Source organism: Rousettus aegyptiacus, unplaced genomic scaffold (assembly GCF_014176215.1).
Source record: "Rousettus aegyptiacus isolate mRouAeg1 unplaced genomic scaffold, mRouAeg1.p scaffold_m13_p_7, whole genome shotgun sequence".
Classification (NCBI taxonomy): Eukaryota; Metazoa; Chordata; class Mammalia; order Chiroptera; family Pteropodidae; genus Rousettus; species Rousettus aegyptiacus.
The window spans coordinates 48457379-48482729 of NW_023416310.1; the positions used below are offsets into that span (position 1 = coordinate 48457379).

General features: G+C 49.3%; 3 protein-coding genes across 10 annotated transcripts; 1 reads left to right on the forward strand and 2 right to left on the reverse strand.

Moving 5' to 3' along the window:
- Window positions 1–34: 34 nt before the first annotated feature.
- AUP1 (AUP1 lipid droplet regulating VLDL assembly factor) lies at window positions 35–3136 on the reverse strand. 4 transcript variants are annotated; one of them, XR_001595110.2, is made up of 12 exons: window positions 3002–3136; window positions 2784–2921; window positions 2544–2694; window positions 2154–2338; window positions 1813–1885; window positions 1627–1700; window positions 1316–1382; window positions 1108–1210; window positions 856–975; window positions 631–746; window positions 326–506; window positions 35–217 (listed from the first exon to the last, which is right to left on the reverse strand). XR_001595110.2 is itself a non-coding variant. In XM_016130691.2 (12 exons), the coding sequence occupies exons 1-12, from the start codon at window positions 3049–3051 to the stop codon at window positions 181–183; spliced, it is 1206 nt and encodes a 401-aa protein (XP_015986177.2). In that variant the 5' UTR covers window positions 3052–3136; the 3' UTR covers window positions 35–180. The 4 variants fall into 4 exon arrangements, 3 of the variants coding, with proteins under 3 accessions (XP_015986177.2, XP_015986176.2, XP_015986178.2); XM_016130691.2 differs by having other exon boundaries at window positions 326–444; window positions 856–948; XM_016130690.2 differs by having other exon boundaries at window positions 326–444.
- Window positions 2832–6544, forward strand: HTRA2 (HtrA serine peptidase 2). Its single transcript, XM_016130689.2, has 8 exons — window positions 2832–3932; window positions 4035–4239; window positions 4329–4523; window positions 4760–4792; window positions 5012–5117; window positions 5260–5329; window positions 5973–6068; window positions 6170–6544. The coding sequence occupies exons 1-8, from the start codon at window positions 3427–3429 to the stop codon at window positions 6333–6335; spliced, it is 1377 nt and encodes a 458-aa protein (XP_015986175.1). The 5' UTR covers window positions 2832–3426; the 3' UTR covers window positions 6336–6544.
- LOXL3 (lysyl oxidase like 3) lies at window positions 6476–25027 on the reverse strand. Of its 5 annotated transcripts, XM_016130681.2 has the most exons (17): window positions 24914–25027; window positions 24630–24698; window positions 22892–23222; window positions 21105–21268; window positions 20258–20472; window positions 12757–12813; window positions 12067–12126; window positions 9665–9884; window positions 9255–9435; window positions 8966–9120; window positions 8561–8728; window positions 8261–8423; window positions 7825–8068; window positions 7619–7734; window positions 7400–7536; window positions 7202–7313; window positions 6485–7024 (listed from the first exon to the last, which is right to left on the reverse strand). In XM_016130681.2, exons 3-17 carry the CDS (start codon window positions 23208–23210, stop codon window positions 6951–6953), a joined length of 2385 nt encoding a protein of 794 aa, XP_015986167.1. In that variant the 5' UTR covers window positions 23211–23222; window positions 24630–24698; window positions 24914–25027; the 3' UTR covers window positions 6485–6950. The 5 variants fall into 5 exon arrangements, with proteins under 5 accessions (XP_015986169.1, XP_015986167.1, XP_036080690.1 ...); XM_036224797.1 differs by having other exon boundaries at window positions 22892–24698; XM_036224798.1 differs by lacking the exons at window positions 12757–12813; window positions 24914–25027 and having other exon boundaries at window positions 24630–24755.
- Window positions 25028–25351: the final 324 nt, after the last annotated feature.

Consider the following 25351-nt stretch of genomic DNA (forward strand, 5'->3'; position numbering starts at 1 on the left):
TGAGGGGGGCTTTTGAGAAACAGCAACAGAGACCTTGAGTGAAAACCCTGAATTTAATGTGATATTGTGGGGAGCCCCATCGTTCCCTTTCTATCACCCACCCATCCGGCCTGTTGTGAGTTGGGTGAGGGCTGCACCCAGTCTCCGTCCTGCGGTTCTGGGTACCATCCCATCCTGTGCTCAGTCAGCCTCCTGGGCCTGTCTCTCTGTGAATCTCCTGTGGGATGTAGAAGAAGACATTGTGTGGGATTTACCATATTAGCTCTATAATTAGCTATCTTCTCCAACCCATCCCTTCCTACCCATTGCCCTCTAAGCCCTTTACCTTCTCGCATATTCATACAGTGCCTGTTTTCGCTCCTGTAGGCTCTCCTGCCGGGCCCAGGAGGACTTGGCAAATGTAAGGGCTGTGGGCTGAGGGGTCGCCGGGCCAGAGCTGGGAAACTGAGGTGATCACAATGTCAGAGGGCTTGCGAAGTCATCATCATTAAACACGCATCGAATGCCTACTTTACAAGAGAGGCACTGTGCTAGGGTCTCAGGATCAAAAAAGAGACACCAGGGATAGGGAGTATGTAGACTGCCCTATCCCACCCCAAGTCTTGGATCTGACCATTTTCTGAGTCTCACCTTGGGGGCGGAGACTGTGGGAAGGGACTGGGTCCCTTCAGTGATATCTTCAGGAATGAAAGCTACAGCTCCCTCAAGCAGATTGGTGATGGTCAAGTCTACGCAGCCAGTCCTGGCTGGAGAAAAGGGAAGAGAGGAGATCTGTTTCGCTGCTCGCCTTTCCTCTCACCACCCGCTTTTCCTCTCTTTGCTTATCTTCCTGTGTGAGGCTACCCTTTCCCATACCCAGGTCTCTCTGGATGACGACCAGTGGCACATGGGGTAAAACTTCCTTGACTCTCTGAGCCAGAGTTGCCAACTGCACATCAGGAGAAGTGTCTGGGGAGGGAGGGAAAGAAGACTGGGCTGCAAAAAAGAAATCAAAATATAGTGAGTAGAGAACGAGGAGGAAGGAGAAGCTGACTAGCACAAGAATAGGGAAGAAACTACAACAGGCCGGAAAAAAAACAAAAAGCTTTGTGTATAGAGACCACATACCTGACTGGGGACGCAATCTGGGGTGTCTTTGTCGTTTCACGTGTTCTGCTTTGTCTGCTGGAGTGAGTCGTGTCCCTACCTGGCCCAATTCTTTGGCTACCAGCTAGGGAAAATCAGAAGGTTGGATTGGAAGTGTCAAAGTCTCAAGCCTTCTTTCCTCTCTGCTTAAGGGAAGCCCCAACTCCACCCTGCCTGTGTACCCTACTACCTGTTGTACACGGAGGGCAAACTCCTCATTCCCCTCCCCTAGCTGGCGATGAACAGGACGGAGCCACCTGCAAAAAACAGTCAAGGCCATGGTGGGGGCACCTGGAGTAGTGGCTGTCACCCTCTCCCTACTTTGATACTAGTATTCAAGGAGAAGTGGTGTTAAGAGTGAGAAAGGGTAAATACTTTGTAAAGTCTCCGTAGTGGAATCTTGATATTAACAGATCTGCAAATGGACAGGGAAGGGGCAACTACTTCCTTAACCTTGAGTTGAGCTTTTCCCAGCCACCAAAAAATGAGAACAGTTAATACCTTACTTGATACACCGTGAAAGGGACGAAAAGTGACCACAGTAGTTCTGAGACCCAGGAGGCATCTGATACCGTCTGAGGAGAAGACATGAAGTGAAGTCTAAGTCAGGCCAGGAGTGGGAACATTCCTCTTAAACCGCACCCCGCCCCCTGCCCCGGGGAGATTCCCCAACCAACACACACTCACCACAGAGACTAGGGGTCTCTGGACTTGCAGGGTAAGAGGCTGTACCACATCCTGGATGGAAAATGGCCAGGAACTAGAAGATGAAGAGAGAGTAGGATGGAATTCTAGCCAGCCGAGTCAGCAGCTCATATCTAACTAAAAATAGGAAACTGTCAAACTGTACAAATAGATAAATGTGGGAATAAAGGGATTCAGAGAAAAGAGCCCAAAGTAGATAAAAAAGAAATGAACTAGGAATGGAGAGGATAGGGCTGAAGAAGGCTGTGAAAACCCAAGGGCCCCCAAACCTGACCACCTACCTATACCTACCCAGTTAGAGACCAATACCTGTGTTTACCCACCTGAAATGCAGGAGCCCCTCTCGGCCATTGGTGGCCTCTTCCTCAGGGAATAGCAGCAGAGGGGTTGGGGGAAGCCTTGTGGAAGCACAGAATCTCTTGAGTGATTCCACCAACTCCCCCCGCCCATCCATCTCCATGAAGCCCCGAGACCAGCACACAAAACTGGGGGGACTGTTGAGTAGAGGCTGGGGACAGGAAAGAGAGAAAGCAAGAAAAAAAGAATGTTGGGAAGTGATAAAAACTGACATATGGAATAGAGAAGTGGGGTTAGGGGTAAGGCACAGTCAGTAGCTCCGGGTCCCCAAGGGAATTGTGGGAGGGCAGTGAACGGTCCTTGAGCTGGGCCCAAGGGAACTGGCCATGGCGCTCTCGGCTTCGTCCCCGACTCACGGTGCTACAGCTGGTGATCAGGTTAACTATGTTGTGGTCGAAAGGTGTTACGTGGTTGGAAATGAGGACCCTGACACGATGATCCCGGAGTGCGGAGTCCTCCTGCCGGACCACGAGCCCCAGCACCGCACACATGGTTCGGACCACGAACCTGGGGACGCAGACAGTGGTGACTGCACGGCCTCGGGCCAGGGCCAGCCGTGACACCCCCCTCCCCCCACTGAGCACCCGAGTCGGAACCTGCGAAGGACGCTGTCTGGCAGCGCGCAGCTAACCAGGAAGACGTGGATCCCAAGAAAGAGGCGCAGGACGAGAAGGCAGAACCCGACCGGCGCGTAGAGCAACAGCGCGAGGAGCAGGAAGCCGTCACCTGGGAGCCTGGGGGCGAGAGGCGGGGTGATCGGACGCCGAAGGCCGAATGGACGCGGGAGATGGCCTCCTCTCGCCGGAACTCTTACCGATGCGAGTCAAAGAGCCGCTCCGGCCCCGGCGCCGGGGGAGGTTCCATCGCAGCTGCTCTAGGGGTGTTCGGCCGCCGCCGCCGCCATCTTTGCGCCCCGCCGCAGGGGCTCCTGGGAAGGTGGAGTCTCAGGGCGTCCGCCCAGGGTGCCAGGACCCGAAATCCTGAAGCGCCCCGGAAGGGCTAGCGGCCCCAGCATGCCTCGCGGGCCCTTGGGCCACCTCAGAGTTCGCGTCCCGCAGAGACCACAATTCCCGGCATTCGCGGGGCAGGGGCGGAGTCGGCCTCCGGGAATCCCGGTTCCGGCGTGCACTTCTGGAGGACTTCAGGTACCGGCGTGCCCCGCGTCCCGCGGTCAGCGAGCTCACGTCCAGGGTGCCGCCTCTGTGTAGGGAGGGCGAGGAGGCAGCCGAGGCGGAGCTGATGGCTGCACTGAGGGCGGGGCGGGGTGCAGGCTGGAGCCTCTGGGGATGGCGGGCTTTAGCAGGGGTTCCCTGGGGGAAGGGACCCCTGTTGACTCCTGACCTTCGGGTCCTACTGATGTCAGGAACACCTGACCCTCGGACCCAAGTGACTTATGGGACGCCCAGTCTCCGGGTCCGGTTGTCTGTGGGGGTCCCTGGATCACGGACATGTCTGACGTCGAGGACTTCGGATTCTCGAGCGCGGCTGACAGCGGGGATCCCAGATTCCCGGACCCAGGAGGACTCAGGGTCCCCTGGAGCCCGTCTGCGCGTGTGGCTGGCGGTGGCACTGGGCGCTGGGGGGGCAGTGCTGCTGTTGTTGTGGGGCGGGGGGCGGGGTCCCCCAGCCGTCCTTGCCTCTGTCCTTGGCTCGCCGCCCACTTCTCCCCGGAGCCAGTACAACTTCATCGCAGACGTGGTGGAGAAGACTGCACCTGCCGTAGTTTATATCGAGATCTTGGGCCGGTAACAGTGGGGTAGTCCTGGAGGTACCGAAGCCGTCGGCTAGAGGGCAGTCGACCAGGAGGGGTATGATCTCCTCACATCCGTGTTTTCTCCTTATCCCAGGCACCCTTTCTCGGGCCGCGAAGTCCCTATATCAAATGGCTCAGGATTCGTGGTGGCTGCTGACGGGCTCATCGTTACTAATGCCCATGTGGTGGCTGATCGGCGCCGAGTCCGTGTGAGGCTGCCTAGCGGCGACACCTATGAAGCCATGGTCACAGCTGTGGATCCCGTGGCGGACATTGCCACGCTGAGGATTCAGACCAAGGTGGGGGTCCGGGCAGGCTGGGTTTGGTTGGGACTGTGAATTTGCTCGCATTTCCAGATGACAGGTCTCTTGTACCCATTCATTCTTAGGAACCTCTTCCCACACTGCCCCTGGGACGCTCATCTGATGTTCGGCAAGGAGAGTTTGTTGTTGCCATGGGAAGTCCCTTTGCGCTGCAGAACACGATCACTTCCGGCATCGTCAGCTCGGCTCAGCGTCCGGCCAGAGATCTAGGCCTCCCCCAAGCCAATGTGGAATACATCCAGACTGATGCTGCTATTGATGTGCGTCTTGATATGGGAGAACCGACAGTCCAGGTTGGGGGAGGGAGAGAGGCTGTGTGGTGCAGGCACCAAATGTGATAGATGGCGGATGAGCCTATATATTGGGGTTGAGCTACAAAAATATGGTTACTCATTCATGGGCTGGGAAAAGAATTTGAAGAAAATGCCTACATCCTGGTTATGCCCTCAGGCATAGAGTCCTTGGATCTTTTCCATATTTTCTCCTTGTCCTGCAGTTTGGAAATTCTGGAGGTCCCTTGGTTAACCTGGTGAGTCATTCTTCTCTCCAAGAATTCCTACCCCAGGTCAGTGTGGGCAAGGGTGGGATTTCCCTACTTTAACTATGTTTGGTCAAGGCTTTGAACAGTCCCTTGTTGGCTGTATCCCAGAATCCAACCAGATCTCTCCAACTCCCTGCTACTCTTGTTCAGGTACCCTATCTCCTACTATTTGTTTGGGCTAGGGAATAGTGGGCTCTGTCCCTGCAGGATGGGGAGGTGATCGGGGTGAATACCATGAAGGTCACAGCTGGAATCTCCTTTGCCATCCCTTCTGATCGCCTTCGAGAGTTTCTGCATCGTGGGGAAAAGAAGAGTGAGCCTGGCTTAGGGGAAAAGGGGTTCCCTTAAGTGGTGGGAGGGGCATTCATTGAGCCTTGATGGAGAGGGGGTCTATTGGGAGGAGTAGGGGAAGGAAGAATGTAGCTGCAGGGGGCTCATTTGTCTCTTTATCACAGATTCCTGGTTTGGAATCAGTGGGTCCCAGCGCCGATACATTGGGGTGATGATGCTGACCCTGACTCCCAGGTATGACCTTTAGGGGTAGTGACATGTAGGACCCCCAGTATACTCAGTGGTGCACAACTGGTACTTGAGCTTTGTTCTCAATCTTCTTTTTATCTATGGTGAATTGCCTCATATTTGTAGCTATCAGAAGAGCTGTCTTCTCACCCCACTCCATTTTGCACACCTACCACCAATTTGATTTCATCCCATTACTGCTTTAACCTGGTGTTTAGGGGCCATTTTCCATTTGTCTCCATTTTAACCTCCAGACCTGGCTTTCTACATGTATATATTCTGTTCCAGCCAACCTGATTTCCTACCCCCAGGTTTTTATTTCAGTTTTCTTTCATATAGTTAAATATCAGACCCATCCTTCTAGGCTCAGCTTAAGTTCTCCTCCCTCCTGAAAGCTTCTCTTAGGATTTTAGAATGAGAGTAGTGCTATATTGATTTAACACCATCTGTCATTTGGAATTAGGTATCTTTTATATGTATGTCCCACTTCCTAACTACTAGGAGGCAGAAATGAATTGCCTTTGTATCTGGAGTACCTAGTGCATACCTTATCCATACAGTTGTCAGTGTGTTGATGAGAGATGTGAGATGCACCCAAGATGGGGAGAGCACCTTGGTGTGGTTAACAGGGTGGTCTGTGTCCTTTCAGCATCCTTGCTGAACTACAGCTTCGAGAACCAAGCTTTCCTGATGTTCAGCATGGCGTGCTTATCCATAAAGTCATCCTGGACTCCCCTGCACACCGGTGAGGGAAAGACTGCCCTGTGAGGTGGGGGTAGGTGAGATGCACGTGTCCTTGAATTGATCTATCTACTTTTCCCTTTCTCTGTCCATCTTTTGCAATAGGGCTGGTCTGCGGCCGGGTGATGTGATCTTGGCCATTGGGGAGCAGCTGGTACAAAATGCTGAAGATATTTATGAAGCAGTTCGAACCCAATCCCAGCTGGCAGTGCGGGTCCGGCGAGGATCAGAAACATTGACCTTATATGTGACCCCTGAAGTCACAGAATGAATAGATCAGGAAGAGTATGAGGCTACTGCTCTGATTTCCACTTTGCTTTCCTGGCCTAGGCTCTGAGGGCATCTGGACAGAGGATTAAATGAACCAGTGGGGGGGCAGGTCCCTCCAACCACCAGCACCAATCCCTGGGCTCTGAGGAATAAAAAAAACACTTTTTATATAAAATAAAATTATACCTAGCAACATGTTATAGTCAAAAATGGGGGGTGTGCTGATCTTTTCTGCCACAAAAAGGCTAGAGGTAAAGCTATATCCTCCCGAACTAAGGGGAGATACTGGAGCTGACCATCCTGATCTCCTATTCAAGAAAATGAGCTGTTATCTGTCATTCTGGCCAGTTAATCAGGTGCTGCTCTTTGTGGCCTGCTCAGCTTCGTGCTGGGTCTGTGATCCAGGATTCCCCATGTTTGGCTTCAGATCCGGACAGCTGGCCTAGGATGGAGGGCAATAACATCGGCTTACAGTTCCACATCCACAGTGCATATTGGATGAGTGTAGGGGGCCTGCTGACATCAGGGGTTCCTTGGTAAGCTCTTGAGGTAATGGCAGCCTCAGACCCCTGCCATTAGGGGCCAGTGGTGGTGTGCAGAGGTGGGTGGTGGGGCCTTAGATGATTTGGTTGCTGGTCTGGCCAGGATAGCGCTCAAATCTCTTGTTGGCCTCTTCACTGAAGGCATCCCCTGCAAGGTGAATGCATGATCTGGGCAGGAAAGCAGACCCATCATGGGGAAGGGTGGGTAGAAGTGGGGAGGCTGGGAAATACAGACGTGGGTGGGAAGACACAGAAACAAGGAGAAGTGAATAAAGGCCTTTCCCTCCCATCCCTGTCTTCCTGGGCTATTCTTCCCACCAAATACCAATGTGACAGTTGTGCACCCAGATGCGATGTCCATCATATTTGCAATTACATTTCATTGCATTGTTGGTGAAGTCACTCTCTGCTACTTCAAAATTGGGGTTTATGACCACCTGTGAGAGAAAGGCAACACAATACAAAGATGTCTTTGATAAATACTCTTCCCACTTGCCAACTAGAAATCTCAGAGCCCAGGCACCTGGAGAATGTAGTTTCCTGGCTTCACATCTGTGATGTCAATCCACTGACAGTCAATGTCATGCCGGTAGAGATCCCAGCAACCCACAGTGATGCCTTGCTCTCCAAAGTTGGCACACTCATACCTTTTGGAGACATCTGAAGGGATTGGTATATATCAGTGTGAGGCAAGGCTATGGGTTGGAGTTACTGTGGTCCATTTTGGACTGGTCCAACTCACCCTCCTGACACTCAGTGTCTTCGAGGCAGAAACTAGCTTTGTGGCCCTCTGCCACCTTGGTGCCGTTGGGAGTCAGGATATCATAGTGAGTGAAAATGTCCATACTGTGGTAATGCCTATGGGGACAAGGGAACCTGTTTCATTCCCTGATCCCAGCAGATTTAACCCATCCCCAATGGCTTTGCCCTTCTACTCAACCCTCTCACCCATGACACTCGTGCCACACCCAGGAGTGGCGCCCAGCCTTGGGCCTGAAGTCAGCTCGTCCCAGGTTGTGAATCTGGGAGGAGAATCGGAGTAGACGCCGGTGCCCATAAGGCCAGTTGGCTGAGCGGGCTGAGCGGGCCAGGCAGTTCTCTTCTGCAGCACAGTAGAGCATGTGCAAGGGTCGGTCCTCGATGTAGGCAGTCTCCTGCACCAGTGCTGAGTGAAGCAGCAAATCTGATGCAGCTGCACCCAGGAAGGAAGGAGAGTGTCAGAAGTCACTGTTGAGGGGTGGGGACAGATGGGATGCTTCCATCCCCTATGGTGTTTGTGAGGCTGTTTTTCCACGTGGAAGCAGTGCCCTTCTACATTACAGCCCTCTCTTTCTTTGAAAGGGGTGGCCCAGAACATCACTTCCCCAGCTTGCTTATTACTCACTCTCAGAACAGATGACTCCAGCAGTGAAGCGGGTTTCTGTCCTCTTGCAAGCAATATGGGTACCGTGATGTGCACATTGGTCCAGGGACATCTCGGTCCCTGTGCAGCGTACTCCACTCATCACTACCTCTGTTATATTCCCTGAGTCCCAGTACCAGGTCTCCTGGGGACATATGGAGGTGTTTTTGTGAGGCTCCACCATTTAGCCTCCTGGGCCAAAGGACTAATTTCCAGTCCTCTGCCCCAAACACAGGCTTTGGAAGCAATTACCTTGGTTCCCGTCTCCTCTTTCCCACTCACCTGCAGGCCATGGTTGGCATAGCCCAGACCGAGTTGCCTACAGGCCACCATGGCTTCCAGCGTGCCCCAGTCATCCCCACAGATGAGGCCCCAACGAAGGGGCCCAGGTCCCCCTATTTGCACCTCTACTCGCCCCTCATGTCGGCTGCGGCCCCCACTGAGTCGGATCTGTAGTGACAGAATGGAAGAGCTGGGGAAGCTTTCGTGGTGGAATAGTGGGAGACTAGCAGGCATGTGGCTGAAGGGTGATTCAGAGGCACATAAAGGGCTAGCAGTGGTGGTGTCGGGAGGGAGATCCAGAGTCGCAGGGGCCTAGGACAGTGGGCTGGGGACCATCACCCTGCAGAGCATGACCAGGACTGGATAAGATGTGACACCTGAGCCCAGGTGGAAAGTATGACTGACCTTGGTCTCTACCCCAGTGTAGGGCAGGTTGCATCGGACCCCAGCATCCTGGCCATGGGAACAGTCCTCAGCTGTGATGTTCTTGTGGGGGCACTTCCAGAGGGAGGATTCCTGTCCAGAGCATCGAACTTCACTCAAGTGGATGGCACCCATGCCTAAGGTCAGAGGTCAAAGATCAGGAGATTGCAGTTGGGCCTTTACTTTCTGCCCAGGGGTCTCCTTCCCAAGGACTGTATCCCGCAGGAGCGTGTACCTCCTTCCCTGTCCCTCCCACCATAATCCCTCTCACCCTGCCCCATGCGGGCACCACTCAGAGCCTCTCGAGCACTCCCGAAGCCCAGCTCCCGACACACCACGCTGGCTGCCTGTAGGTCCCATTTGCGGTCACAGACAGTGCCCCACGTGCCAGCCTTCAGGACTTCCACCCGGCCCTCTCCAGGGTGGGCCCCACCCTTTAGACGTACTCGGGCCTATAGAGAAGAGAGACGAGTCCAACGGCAGTGAATGGGAATGTCAGTGCTGAGCAGACCTGGAGATGAATGAGACTCTGGTGGGTGGGAGGGGTGGGGTCTCAGATCTGTGGCCCACCCCCTGGAGGGTTCCTTTCTATCCTCAAAGGTCAGGGCTGTGCTTAGGGGTGGCCAGGCTAGGGAGTTCTCCACCTGGGGTGGGGAAGGTCACAGTCACTGTCTCACACACCTCCCCCTGAGGCTTCGACTGTTGTTGCTTCTTCTGGCCACTGGATGCTGCGTAGAGAGGACCTGGCACACAGCTCACCACCGCAGGGCCCCCCCCAGGGCACCTGGTGGTGTCATTGGCACGATAGAACTCCAAGGTGCAGAGGGAGAGGTGGGCCTCCGTGCCCACGCACGCCACCCCATGCAGACCAAAGGAGTGTTGCTGCCGCTGGGCCAGCAGCCTGGGGGGACAGGAGTGGGGAGCAGTAGGGTAAAACAATGCTCCTGCCTCTTTGCCCACAACCCACCTCCCACTCAATGTCTCCACCATCCCCCAACTCTTCACGACCACTCTATTCCTCCTCTTCCCCTCTTCTCTGGTACATTGTACTCCAAAGAGACAAAGGGAAAGGTGAGTTTCCAGGCTGAAAGACCCCAGGTTACCCAGATAGGAGGGTCCCTGGGGACTTTCTGCAGCAGAAGAACCCTATGGGAAGGCGATAAGTCTCAACTTGCTTGACAGAAACCTTGTTCCAAGTGATTTTAGGTTGCTGACCCTAACAGAGGCTGAGGCTGAGGCTGAGGCTGAGGCTGAGGCTGCTGTGCAAAGAGAATGGGAAGCTAAAACTGCCCAGTAGGCAGAGATGGGCAGGAGGGGGCAGCTGACACAAACAGGAAGCCCGAAGAGCCAGAGTGAGCAGATCCTCCTATTGTGCCAAGACTGGAATATCTGAATGAGTCAGGATGCAAAGGAGTAAGAGTAAGTCTTAAATCTAAATGGCTCCTCAGAGGCCAGAGGGACTTCCAGGCCAGGGGCTCTGCAGGCCAGAGTATGATGGGCAGTTATGGGAAGAACAGACCAGATGGTGGACACACAAAAGACGGACCGGCATATAGAGGGAAGAAGATTTACAAACGCAAGACAGACTGAAGTTAGAAGGACCACATAGCCAAAGAAGGAGAGTGAATGCGAACAGAATGGTAAACACATCCCCAGGCCTGAGCCGAGCTCTGAGTCTTTAATGAGGCAGTCTGTGCTTCTGCAACTTAAAGACGAATGTTCCATAGCCACCCCAGCAGGAAAATGGGACTAAACTAGAGATGTTAAAACTTGGAAATATTGCAGAGAGATGCTTGAGAACGAGGGGCCTTATCGACGCCAACGGAATGAGAGATTGCAGTGGGGTCTGTGATTAGAGAAAACACATTCTTCCCAGAACAGTCCAGAGATGTAGGGAACCAGCCAAACCCTGATATTGGTGGAGTGGGCCTGGGAGGCTGATTTGCCAGTGAATTATTACGGTAATATGCCCTATCACTTGATGTCAGAGGAAGGAAGGAATATGCCGACTTGAGGCCATTGGCCAGGAAGACACAGAGAGAAGAAAGTGTTTATAAATATAACAGACAAAGGAAGCCTGGAGATCTGACAGAATGCCTTTAGAAGCTCAGGAAAGAGATTAGGTACTCTCCCAAAGTCCTGTTCGACTGAAAATAAAAGTTAAAGAGGCCATCAAAGGAAAAAGACATCTCTCTTCTGAACTCCCTCCTCCACTTTCCCTACAACTGACAAAATGAAAACAGCAGTGTGCACTTTAATGTGGTGGTTAGGGAAGCCCACGGAATGGCGATGTTGGGCAAATATGACCCTAAGCTAAAAGACACTACAAGAACACCCCAAATTCCCAGCTCCTCTGAAGCCACCAGAAGAAGGAGCTGGGTCATGAGGAATACCAGGGGACTACTAGAACATGCTGAAGAGAGGAGGGGATAATGAAAAGAAATGAATTCTTTGCACCTAGTCACTGGTGAAGATGTTATCAGGGCCATTTTGCATGTGCGAATGGCCTTAGGAAGAAGCCTAGTGAGATTTAATCAATGGGGTTTGAAGCCTTCCACTTCCTGGGGTTCTGAAGAAGCCCAGGAGGAAAATTATGCATCTGAGAGCCTAATTGTGTCAACTGAGCCAGGAGGAAGGGGCTGTCAGTTTGATCCCATTTAAGTCTTACCTCTAAGCCAGTAGCGCATATTTTGAAAATTTAATCAAATAAAGGTAGGATGGGAACACTAATCTAATCCCTTAGACAAACAATCTCTTGGGGAAGAGGCAAGCGTGGCATCTGATGGACAAAAACGCCAGAGTATCTACCAGAATTCACCGGGAGAAGATGAATGAGCATGTGGAACAAAGATGGACTGATATAGAGATTTTTAAAAATCCTGTGGCAAGCACAATACTCCAGAGACCAACATAAGGGCAAGCCTTTATGTTTCAGCGAATCACCTGGAAGGTGGTCTGTAATTGCTGCTGCTCCTCCACCTCTTGGTGGAGACCCCTCTTGCACCCCTTTCTGATCACAGCCGGATCCCCTGGCTCATCACTAGATGCTCCCTCTTCTTCCACCCAGCCAGAACTTTATTTACCTCTTGATTGGCCCCCTGCCCACTTGGGGTTTGGGTTTGACTTTACGTTTGGTGATTGGTCTGAAAAAAGGAGAAAGAAGTTAATGGAGATAGTGGTTAGGTTCATGGTCCAGGAAAGACAGAGGATGATTTTTTTCTGTTTCTGGGAAGGGCCCTTTATGAAGAATGTGGGAAGAAGGGGTAAAGTGAAGGCAGCCCTATTTGCCACAAACATTGACTGCTGCACACCACTGAACTGTATTTTAGGATCTCATGCTGCTCTCTGGATTCAGCAACAGTGATGAGAAATCTAGTTATGTCAGTCCAGGTGGGTGAGGAGATAAGAGGAAAGTTAAGGCAGAAGAAAGAATGCGAATGTGGGTGAATTAAGGGAGGTGAAGACCGGGGGAAGTGGAGGAAGCATGCAGGTGGCTGAGGATGGAGTCTGAGCTATTTGGGGGAAATGTAAAGATGAGGAGGCTGTTCCTCAGCCATTTATATACTACTTCCTCCTTGTGCTTCCTAAATCGAAGCTTGCCCATTCCCATGCCTGCCTTCCCTCCCCTCCCCTCCTGGAAGGGCCATTTTCCAGTCATATCCTTACTTCAACAGCTTGGGTTTTGGGATGGACATGGATAGGCTGCCTTCCATCCATCCACCTCCTGGGGCCACAGGGCCGAGCAGGAGGTCCCAGGGCTCTTGCCCCATTACCTTACAAGGGGCTTGGGGCGTCGGGCGGAGGCTTTGGCCGCTCGCTTCCTCAACTTTCTGTGAGGATAAGACAATAGCAGAGTCAGGATCAGTCTAGGACCAAGTGGGAAAGGCTGGTGCAGCTGGGACCAGGGGCAAGGTTTCTTTTCCAACGATCGGAGGTTTCCTGTGGCAGGATGTTATAACATCAGATAATCCCAAGACTCTACCCTTCACAGCTGTTTGGCCTCAAAAGCACATGACCAGGTGGGTGAGCAGCAGTGAAGGACATGGACTCAGGGCTGACATAACCCTTACACCAGGACCCACAGAAATTAGGCTGAGGTGGATGGGTTGATAGTTAAGTCTGATCTAAACCTGAGGAGAGGGCTAAAGGGAGGGTGTAGGTGGAAAGGTGTTAGGGATGTTAGGATTCCCAGACTGCCCAGGCTGGGAGAGAGAACTGGCCTGGCCACACCTAGGGAGGCTGACTGTCTTTTTATTCTTGGATGCTCTCCAGCTTCTGGCATTTCCAGGTCTGAGGCCTGTGAACCAGGACCAAGGACCAAGGCTGGAAAATCCAAGGATGTCAACTTGGTTTGACTGAGGAAGATGCGACCAAGGAACTTAGGATGACAGCACCTTTCCTGCCCAAGTTAAATCCTATATGCTTCAGTCATTCACAGACTGAGCTCATCTCCCAAACTTACTTCGAGGGAAATAAGTTCTAAAACCTTATTTCTTTTTAGTTGGCTTAAATATTTGATTATTTTATTCTTTAAGAGGTTGTCTTAAGTCTAATGTCTGGAAACTAATGTCTGTTTCTTCTCTCATTCTCCTTTTGATTTCAAAGATCTTAATTCTGCCCCCTCTTTTCCCTGTCCAACTATGTATGGATGAATGCAGGCCTTGTCTGTCTGTTCTTATGTTTACAAAATTCCCTGTTGTCATCTTAGTCATCCTTTCTTTGAACATGTCCTGCTCTGCTGTTTTTCTTGAGGAGCCTATTTGGATGTAGTGTACAGTATGCAGATGCACTAAGATTTTTAATATATAAATAGACTCTAAACAGGGCTAAGGCTATTTCCTGCCCTGGCTTCTTCCCGAGGATGTACTTAATTGGTCTTTTTGCCCAAACATCCAAAATGTTCAACATTCCTAGCCAAGAGTCTACAGTAACTCTCAGGTCCCTTTCCTGAGACATTACTAAGAGTTTAAACCTTTCATCATACGAGTACGTAGTGTGAAACTTTTTCTCCAAATGTTTTTCTCAAAAGTGTCTAGAATGAAATATACTTGGCACTTCCTTTCACTAGTAACTTGATCATCTTGATCTCCAGAGTAGTACTCAAAAAAATGTAGTGTTATCTAGAAATTTCAAAGTACGGTAGTCCCCCCGCCTTATTCATGGGGGATTCATTCTAAGACTCCTAGTGGATGCCTGAAATGGAGAATAGTTCCGAATCCTATATAAACACTGCGTTTTTCTTATAGGTATATACCTATGATGAAGTGTAATTTATAAGTTAGGCACAGTAAGAGATTAATGACAATAACTAATATAAAATAGAACAGTTATAACAACACACTGTAATAAAAGTTATGTTAATGGCTTTGGGGCCATTATTAAGTAAAAAAAGGGTGACTTGACCACAAGCACCGTAACACACTAACTGTTAATCTGATCACCTAGACAGCTACTAAGTGACTACCGGGCAGGGAGCTAACACTGCGTGAATCCGCTGGACAAAGGGATGATCCAAGTCCCTGCTGGGACAGAGTGGATGGCACAAGATTTCATCACACTACTCACAATCGCACACGACTTCAAATTTGTGAATTGTTTATTTCTGGAATTTTGTTTAATATTTTTGGACCACAGTTGACCTCAGGTAACTGAAACTGCAGAAAGCAAAACCACAAAGAATGGCGGGGGTGGGGGAACTACTGTATCTCTTCTCCAAGTTATTTAAGGAGCTTACAAGGTTTTTATAATGTATATTATATGGCATATGTAATTATACGTATATATATTATAAGGTATAATGTAGGCTATATTAACGACCTGCTACTTAGCTAGAACCAGTACTGATACTGATATTTGTCTTGATTTACATTTCTTCATTCACAAATATGCTTGTTTTCTCCTATCATTTATTCCTTCAACCATCAAACATAAAAACCTACTGACATCTGCACATCCTTTTCTCATTCCAACTGTCTCTATTCTCTAAGGCTACTCCCCCCAACTGTTTCTGAATTCCATCCCTTATCCTTTCTCTCCTTCTTAATTGAGAAGTTGCCCTTTTCAATTAAATCCTTCTAAACATTTTCAGATCTCTATCTCTCCTCCTCCCCAACACCCCCCATCCCTCATCTCTCTTCCTCTTCATAGAAAAAAATTTCAAGAGTTGTTAATACTGACCATCTCTATAGCCTTTCTTCCCCCCTCATTCCTTAATCCACTCCTTTTTGGTTTTCCCTAACCATCACTCTGAAATAATAAATCCAGTAGACATTTTCCTTCTTCATCTTATTGAACTCTTGGCAGCACCTGACACTCTCTTCTTCCTTGGCTGTCATAACACTACTGTCCTGGTTTAATTACTAATTCCAGTGCTTTCTTGGTCTTCTTTGCAGGCTCCTCCTCTATCTCATCACTTAAAATTTTGGAGCTCTGTCTAAGGCATTCTTTTCTTCTCACTCCACATCCTCTTTCTGTTTTCATTCACACCTAACTTTGCATATTCCATTGTCTTCTTTATGTTTCTACTTAGGTAGCTTAAGGTTATCTAAAATGTAATAAACTCATAATTTTTTCAGCAAAATCCACTCTAGAAACCCAGGAGTCAACCTTGCCACTTCTCCCTTCTTTGGCTCCCAAATTCAATCTGCAACCAAGTTCTGTCAATGTTACTTCCTAAATATCTCTCCAATCCATCCACTCTTACCCTTCTCCAAACTATTCTGAGACACAGTCATAGTGATCTTTTGGAGCCACAAATGTGATCATGTCCTCTCACAGCCCTCCTTATTAAAACACTTCCATGGTTTCCAATTACTTTTATCATAAAGACCCAAATCCTTAACATAGTCTATAAGGTTTTCTAGGATCTGGTGCCTAATTACATTTCTCATCATCTCTATATTCTCAGAACCCTGCACAGTGCAAACAGTAGTTCAAAAAAATTATCTGAACTGAACTAGAAGAGTGATTTCTTACATAGCATTTAAGCTCTTAGAACATCAATTTCTTTGCCTGCAAAAGGGTAGTAAATGATTCAATTATCTGTGCATTCTTTCCCCCTTTTAAAATTCTATAACTTTCTCATGTTCTAGGGCAGAAATACCAAACCAAGTTTTAAAATGATAAATACATTATGTTCTGATTTTCTCATTCCCCAAATCTTACTTATACTAAAAATAGCAGATGCATCGTCTTTCTCTAAGGAAGGTAGAGTTGTTTATAAGTCTTGCTTATCCTTTATAATTGCATTGCCTATGAGAATGCCCCCTCTGTCTGACTTGACTTGTGGAAGAAGATCTATATCATATCCCCACCACACAATCTCCCAGGACTCCTGTAATCTCTTTCCCCACTAAGAATGATCTCTGTACTTAGTATGCCTTCTTCTCCAGGCTTCATCTCAGACTCGGTAAGAGATTCCAATATATATGCAAATATTCCTGATCTCTGAAAATTACTTCAGGCTGTGGATATCTAGGGATAATTCCTGGGTCTCAAACTTCCTAAGGATGGCTCACTTCTAAAATTAGTTCACATTAACTTGAAGCCTGTAGATGTCTAATGGCACCATTCTTCTCTCGAGCAGCTTCAGAATCACTTTAGGAATTTCTTCTCTTATTTTTACATTCTATCAGTCATCCTACATCCATTCATTCACCTCCCTCTTGTCGCCTTCCTAACAGCTTCATTTTTATAACAAACTCCTACTTGTTTTACTGAACCTAGAACCACCTTTTTCAATTCGCTCCTCTTCTAATTCATCAGGCAAACTTCAAAAACCACTGGCCTTATTTTTATCACTATTCCCTATGAATACTTTTATTTTTAATTTTTCCATAAGATCAATCTGAGATTAAAAGTGTTCCATTTTTCTGACCTTATTTATTCTTCTAGCTCCTTCTTCTATTTCTTAGTATTAACCTTCTACACTAGTCAACTGTCTTTCCAAATATATCCTATTTATATCATCTTATATGACTTCCTCATTGTTAAATCCAGTTGTTTCTCAGTCCTTATATTTTTAGACCCATCAGCAGCACTGATTCATTTGATCACTTTCGCCTCCTTGAAGTACTTTACTTAGCTTTCAAGGCCACCACGCTCACCTGGTTTTCCTTCTACCCGCCTCGCTGTTTGCATTCCACCTTATCTACCTGACCTCATACTGTTTAAGCTCCCCATGATTCAGTCCTTAGACTTTTCTTTTTCTGTTTACACTCACTCCCTTGGTGATGTGGTCTGGTTTGATGACTTAAAATTCTTTTATTCAGCTGAACTTGAGCCTTATACCCAATTGCGTACTCAGCTTCACCATTTCAAAGTCTTAAAGAACCTCAAATTTAACAGATCCCAAAATCAGTTTCTAATATACAACCCTTCCCTGCCATCCCCACATAAAACATGTTTCATGCACTGTCTTCCTTATCAAATGAGGCCAACTTCATAATTAGCTTAGGCCAAAACCTTTGGAATGATCCTTAATTCCTCTCCTCTCATATCACATTGAATCCATCAGCAAATCCTGTTGGCTTTACTTTCAACTACACACAGAATTTTATCATTTTTTTTGCCACGTTTACTAGTCACCATCATCTCTTACTTTCTTTACTTGACTTTGAGAAGACAATAACATCTTAACTAGTCTTCCTGACTTGTTGATTCTACTGGTTCCCTTACAGTCAATTGTTAATAAAGTAGCCAAATAAATAAATAAATAATAATAATAAATAAAGAAAAACAAACAAAAAAAAATGGAAGTCAGATTCATGCTTCTGCTCAAAACTTTATCTCACATGGAGTAAAAGCAAGTGTCCCCAATGGCACGATGTCATCTGGTTCCCCATTCTTTCACTATTCTCCTACATCATGTCCCCTACCATTTTCTTCCTTGTTCACTCAGTTACAGCCCCAGTGGCCTCCTGGAGCATGACAAGAATGCCTTCCCCTTTCCCCTGCCCCTGCCCCCCCCCACCATTTCCCAGGATCTTTTCATTTATGATCCCTCTTCCTGAAACTATTGGTTTAGATTTCTGCTAGCTTGCGCCTTCACTTCCTTTAAATCTTTTATCGAATGATGCCTTCTTAACGAGGCGTTTACTGACCACTCTATTTAAAACTGTAATCCCACTACCACTTTTGAAACTTTTCCTTGCTTTGTTTTTAATGATTATATTCTTTGTCATTCTTACATTTTGTAATTTTACTTTTATTTTCCAATCCTTCCCTACTCTGCAAGATCAGGGATTTTTGTCTGTTTTGTTCACTGTTGAATCTCTAGTGTCTACAACAGTTCCTGGCACACAGTAGGCACTCAATAAATAAATAGCAAATGAACAAATCTCTACATCTTTGTTTATGCTATCTGCTTCACTTGAAATGCCTGGTATTTAAATTGTACTCATCTTTTGAACCTGGTGTTCAGATTAGGAAAGATAAGGAACAAACATAGAGAAAGAAATAAAGCCCCAAGGAAGATGGTAGCAGAAGAGCAGAGCACATAGATGTTTTAAGACAGTTTGTGTTTCTAGACCAGATAAAGTGTATCTCTTGGACTGAAAGAATTTTCGGATGTGTCTCAGCGCCAAGGCAAGGAAAATGTTAGTGAGTATGGAAAAGACTGGAGGTTGGATAATATACTGACTTTCAAAAAGAAGAAAAAGAATTCCTCAACCTACAGTAAGTAATATTTTAGAATAAGTTATTAAATAAAAAGTTTGTGAGCATTGAGAAAAAAATATGGTGATCCTTAGAGATCTAAAAGGATTTCAGTAAAAATTAGGTCAGTCAAGCCACCATGATTTCCTTTTTTTTGATAAGATCACTAAATCAGAAGTCTGGAGCAAAGACTAGCAAAATCTCCCATGATTTCATTATAAGATAAGATGGCAAAACATTGGTTACCTCACTGTAGTGTTCAGTTTGTTCCCAATTGGTTGAAAAGATATTTCACAACTAATGATTAAAGGCTTGATTTAAATCTGGAGGAAAATTTCATAAGAAGATTTAAGCTTTGGTTTTAAACATTTCAACAATTCTAACAGTTATTCTGATGAAGCCAGAGGCATAGTTATCATGTCTATCTACCAGAGGAGGCTAGGAGGGATGACAGATGGTTTTTAAATGATGCAGCAAACTAATACGGTAAACTTGATATAGATTTAGGTTAAAACAAGCTGCTCTATCAGCACTAAGGATAAAGGAAGACCTGAGTTGGTTTTAGGTGATTACAAGTTCAATATGAGCAGTGGGATGCTGCCTCATCACAAAGGTAGTGCGAAATCTAGACATGAGAGTCGAGCACTTTTACTGCACCCTGCTCTGATCTGACCATGTTATAAGTAGTGTGCCCAGAGGAAGGAGGGCACCTAGATGTCAAGAGGTCTTTCTGCAAAACTGATCTAGGGAAGAGCTGAAGGAAATAAGCATTTTTAGCCGGAAAAATAGATTACAGAGAGACTATAAAGATTTCCAAATTTCTCAAAATGGCCAATTAGATGCTCCAGGGAAGCGAGACGCTGTAAGCACAGAGCCGGTCACCACTGTGATTTGTTACTCTAGAAGCTGTGCACCAGGGAACCCAGGCAAGCGGAGAGGGCCAGTGCCTCTGCCGAATGATACCCTAGAAAACAAGCCTGGAAGCCCTGAGGGCTGGGTTGATCACAGATGCGCCTAACGGGTGGCCAGGACCCAGGGTAGGGCTGTCCTCCCCCTCCAGCTCTTAGGGATTGGCCCTCACTCGGAGACACCGCCTCGCTGGCCACAACCTGCCATTCACGGTCTTCAGACCCCAGGCGCCCAGCCTTGCTTAGGACACACCAGGCACTGTTGCCTTGGCAGGGTAAGCCTCGCCCTCTCTGAACTCAGACCCGGGCTCCAGGCCGCGCAGGAACAGTGACCAAAACTGCTCGCGGACTGTCGCCGCTGGGCGTTGCCTCGCAACCTGGCGCGCGCCCCGGGCCGGGGACTCTGCCAGACAACTTCTGGGGTCACGGCACTGACGTTCCCCCCACCCTGACGCCACTCGACCCTCCCCGGCTCCAGACACAAGAGAACAGGAGCCTCGCTGGTCCCCTAGCAGACCCGCCTCAGGGAGCCCCTTCATGGTCCTGCAAGATTTCTCACCTCTCCAGTCTCGCAAAGGCTTCCCCATTTTCCCACTATTTTAGAGCCCCAGGGACCCCCGGTGCCCAGACCCTCTCAGAGGTCTCTCGACCCCATTCCTCAAGGAGCATCCCTCCATCCCACTCCACTCAACCTGTGCCCATGGTCCTTCACCTGTAGAAAGCCACGTTGACCCTCTTTTCGCTGGGGAAGCCTAACATCCCGCAGACCACGTGGCTGTTGTGGGAGCTCCAGCTTTTGTCACACACTTTCGACCAGCCATCGGGAAGCCTGACTTCGACCAGTCCCTCAGTCACCGGCAGGGGTCGCCTGCCCCACCCAACTGCTGGTCGAAGGCGCACCTCCTCCACTTGCAGATGATGCTCTACCTACAAGCAGAGGAAGGAATCCCAATAGCACCATTCACATGTCTGGCCACCCTTAAGAAACGCTGACTGAGCGTGCTTGCTGCAAATCCAATGGCCAGAGGCTGGACAGGGCTGGACAGGGCTGAGGGAGATATGATGCCTCCCTTAGTATTGTACTGAATGGATGTGCGGGGTGTTGACTCTCCTGCAACCACAAGAGTGGAAGGACATGCTGTGCCCTGAGAAATGACTGAGTGCTGAGGAAGGTGCACCTAACTGTCTGGAGCAGGAGGGAGCACTTCAAAGAGAAAGTGGTATCGAAGGAGCTGGGAGGTAAGAAGGCAGATGTTCCAGGAGAGCACAGGATATCCTGGGGACCAGGGATGAAGTTGGAGAGGTTCCTACCAGGTTTAGTAACTTGAATGTTAATCCTAAAACAAACTTGGACTTTACAGCATCTAGGAGCTCTAACATTTGCTCCTGCACGCCCCTGCCTCCAGCCTCCTATCAACCCAAATTAGCCCATGGGACATATGGAATCCCTTGCCTTTAATCACATATAACACCCCACAGCCCTCTCTGTCTGGCCATCCAGGGTGGTGGTGTGTGTGTGTGTGTGTGTGTGTGTGTATGTGTGTGTGTGAACTGCAGACCTCAATGACATTGGAGTCGGAGAAGCCAGGGAGGCGCTGGTCCTTGCAGATGACTCCGGCATCCTCATCGTGGGTGCAGTCACTGTTTCCCCAGCCCCTAGAGGCACATTCGGTCACACTCCGCTCAGTCCCACTGCAGCTTAGATTGTCCAGCCAGATGCGGCCTGTGGAGGGGGAGATGAGGAGACAGAGAGGCTCGGGGAGGTAGATATAGGGAGTGATAGGGATGTTGGGGAGAGTAAGCATGAAGGCCTTGCACTTGGCCATAATGATACCATTTTTCTGGTAAGATAATGGGTGGGCAAGGGACAGCAGGCTCTGGAGGGAACAAGAAAAGAGGCATAGGATTGATGGAGGGTTGGTGGTGATCTGGGGATACTCAGGAGTTTGGTGGGGTGAATAAAAAACCAAGAGTTGACTTTGAAATTCTGCTCAGTTCTTAACCATTTGATGATAGGTACAATTAATCAAGCACTCTGCCATGATGTGTACATACATGATCATTCTTAGAACAGAGTTGCCATAAGATATTATCACCACTTTATATAAAGAAGTGGGGGTTCAGAGAAATTAAGTAACTTGCCTGAGCACACAGCCAACACATGGGAGCTTAGGGGTGTGAGCCAACTGCGAGATTTGGAAATCTAAGATCTTTCACCTCAGCCTCACATACCCATGTGCCCACCCTGTCTGCGCTTCCACCCTGATCCTTGTTCTTTCTACCTGGACCATACTGCAGTGAGTATCACTGACTTCATCTTAAAATTGGGTGAACCCTCAAAGTCGTCTGTCTCAGACATTGTGCAGGGACTCTGATGTATATTCTGATAAGGATTTCTCCAGCTTCTGCTGGGACACCTACCTCCTGTCCCACTTGGCTGACAACCATCACAAAGTTCTTGTGACTCTTGATGACATTCCCCCACCCACTAGGTCTAATTCAGTCCTTTGATGCCATCCAGAAAAATCCCTCAGCTACATGACTGCCTTCATATTTGAAGAGAACCATCATGTAATTGCTATTAAAGGCATTTTCTTTTCATATCAAATATCCCTGGTTTCTTCAACTATTTCTCCTTGAAACTTGGCTTCAAATCTTTCGCCTCTGGGCAGCTGTCCTCAGAAAGTATTTCTGTTTTCGGCTATTTTTCTTAAAATGTGGCATCTACACATGATACTTTATTTCAGAAGTGGTCTAGTCAGTGAAAATTGGGGTAACAGCTGCAGATTGCACCATCCTGTCCATTAATCCCATTGTGGGATCACACAGTGTAAGTACCCCCAGGCCTTGGGTGGAATTGCTGCTAAGCTCATACCTGCCCTAGTCGGTTCCAGCTTGTCAATTTTAGCTTTGGCCTATAATCTGACTTTGTCAGCTACAGTATCTGTGATCTTTTCTGGCTTTGGGACAGACATCCAGACATCATTTACCTGCTCTCCACTTCCCATGAAAGAAGCTGTACTTTAACTGTACAAGGCTCACTGTATCAGGGCTGTCCTCATACATAGCTTTGTAGAATCATACTTTTTATAGCAGAAATGAACTTAGATATCATCTAGTCTTTTTGTGCATGGGGCATCTGGGGCTCAGAGGTGGCAATGATTAGCCAAAGGTCATACAGCTCTGAGAAGTAACTATATTGGCTAGTTTGTCACCCATGGGTTTACTTGACACTGGCTATTCTTGGTGTCTTATGTCCCTGTGGCTGTGCCATCCTGACGTTCTCTCCCCCTGCACTTAAGTCACACTTAGGCAATACCTAGGCTATGCCTGGGGCATTGCTCACCTGTTCCAGGGCCATATTTGGCGCTGTGGGTCCAGCCTGTGGCTTCTGTGAAGCCCAGCTCCCGGCAGAGAACGTGGGCAGCCTGCAGCGTGAAGTCATCATCGCAGATGGTGCCCCATTCACCAGCTCGTTGTATTTCCACACGGCCTTCGAAGGGCTTCCTGGGGAAGCCGGCCAGCCGGAACCGCAGCCCCTGGCTCCCGGCCCTCTTCTCAGGGCCCACGGATGGGGATGGAGATGGAGATCCAAGGCATGAGCTGCACAGGAGGCACAGCAGCAGCCCCCAGGGGCTCCACTGCCAGACACTGACAGGTCCCATGGCGGGGAAGGCCTGGGTGCCCCGGAGAGAGAGAGTGTGTGAGAGCCACTGAGACTGAGCCAGGTTCAGGTCCAAGAGAGAGGTCATGAGAGGAAAAGAGACACTGAGTAAGACCAGAGACAGAGGGCGTGTGAGAGAAAGAGAAGAACCCAGGGACTAAGAGAGACAGTGAGAGAAATGCACACTAAATAAGGGCTGAAACAGAGTCGAGAGGCGCAGATTGAGATATTCAGATTGGGAAGGGGGAGAGAGAAGGAGAGGGAGGAAGTAAGAGAAGGAGAGAGAGTAAGAGAAAGAGAGGGAGAGGGAGAGAAAGAGAGAAAAAGATAGACATAGAGACTGAGAGGCTTTCCCTCCCTTTCATAAAGAGTAAAATATCAAAGAACAGTGATTGGAGACCAAGAGTCAGAGGATGCTTGGAATAAAAAGATAGAGACTGAGCAAGAAACACACAAAGAAGAGGACCCAGACAGACAGGATGTGAGAGGAAGGGAAACTGTGGGAATGAAAGGGGGCCAAACAGAGACAGCAGAGAGACAACGCTGAAGATGGACAAAAGGTGATTGAGACAGAGCCAGGCACACAGAATTGGGGAGCAACCCAGAGAGGCAACAGGTGAGGAGGAGAGCAACTGACAGGAGCCAAGAAGCAGAGGTAGGAGGGACCCAAATGACCCCATTCAGTTAATCAGAGGACAGACAGCTGATTGTGGAGAGAGGCAGGCAAGGAGACCCTTGGATCTAAAGTCCCCGAATGGGAGCCAAGCCCAAAGTCCTATCTGGGGAGATTCTGAGGCAAAGAGGGCAGAGACCTCAATGTGCAGAGAGCCAGCTCCATATCCTCCCCAGCACACAGGCTCTCACAGGCACTGCATGGTCAAAGGGCCTGGGAGGGCCAGGTCTCAAGCTGGGTTGGGGGGAATGGGGTAGAATTGTAGGATTGTCCAAGCCTCCTGCCAACATGGCCACCACTGTCACTGGGCAACCAGAGGCCAGGGCACCCTCAACTCCTCAGCCAAGGCCTTCCCTCCGTCTGGGGCTGAAAACAGCCCCTCTACAGCAAGCCCCCCCCAGCATGCTTCCCCAGGCCTCAGACAAACAACCCAACAGGACAGCTTTGTTCTGAGGACATTTTGGCTTGAGGGCCCAGGGGTAGGGCCTTACAGAGGAGTCCCCAGCCTTAGGGCCCTCGCAACTGCCCTATTTTGAAAACGCTGCAGCCGCCCTCCCCCCTCCCGCCCCCCCACAAATATCTGTCTCCTCTCTACACACTCCTCTTGTCTCACACTTCTTTGGCAATAATAAAACCCTCACAGTTTCCCCTCGACTTCATCCCACATCAACTCCTTTGCCCCAGTCCCTCCACCGTCCTCTCCATCAGCAACTGCCCCTCCTCCCGCCGGCAGGTTGACTTCCCTACCTTTAGCTGAGCGAGGGCCCTAGACAGGGGCTGGAAGAAGAGTCCTGGTCCTCGAGATCAGTCCTGGGACTTCCAAAAAAAAAAAAAAAAAAAAAAAAGCGCTTGGTCAGGCAAGGCTGGACCTCCTTCCCCCTTCTCCTTTCGTCCCTCCCACGTCCCCTTGAGCCCTCCCACATTCCGCCTTCTCCCTGGGTTCCTCCCTGGCCAGGTCCCTCCTCTTGGACCTCTCCTTCCCCGTGGATCTTGGTGAACGCTGTCGCTCCACCTCCCTACGCTCCCCGTACCTCCTGGCTGTCTGAATGAAGCTTTCTTTTCCCGCGGGTTGGAGGACGGGCGCGCAAGAGGCCGGACACGCAAGAGGCCGCGGAGCCGCGGACTGGCCCAGGCGGCGACCCCTGTGGCGGGAGGAGGCCGCGGCTCGGCTCCGGGCTCCGGGCTCCGGGCAGCATTCCAGACCCCAGACCCCAGCCCTGCCCCCACGTCCCCTGATCGGCAGAGTAAACGGCCCGGCTGGGGGCGGGTCCTGTCGAGATGGCGGGGGAGGGGGGCACTCTGAGGCCATATTTCCCACGTGGCCCCTCCGAGGCCCCAGGGTGCCCGTCGGCATTTTCGAGGTGCTGTCACGGCCTTCACTCTGATGTCACGTTGAGCATATGACGTCGCACGCAGCCCCCAAGCCCAGGCGCCAGATCCCTCTGGCTGAAACCGCGAGGTGTCTGTTG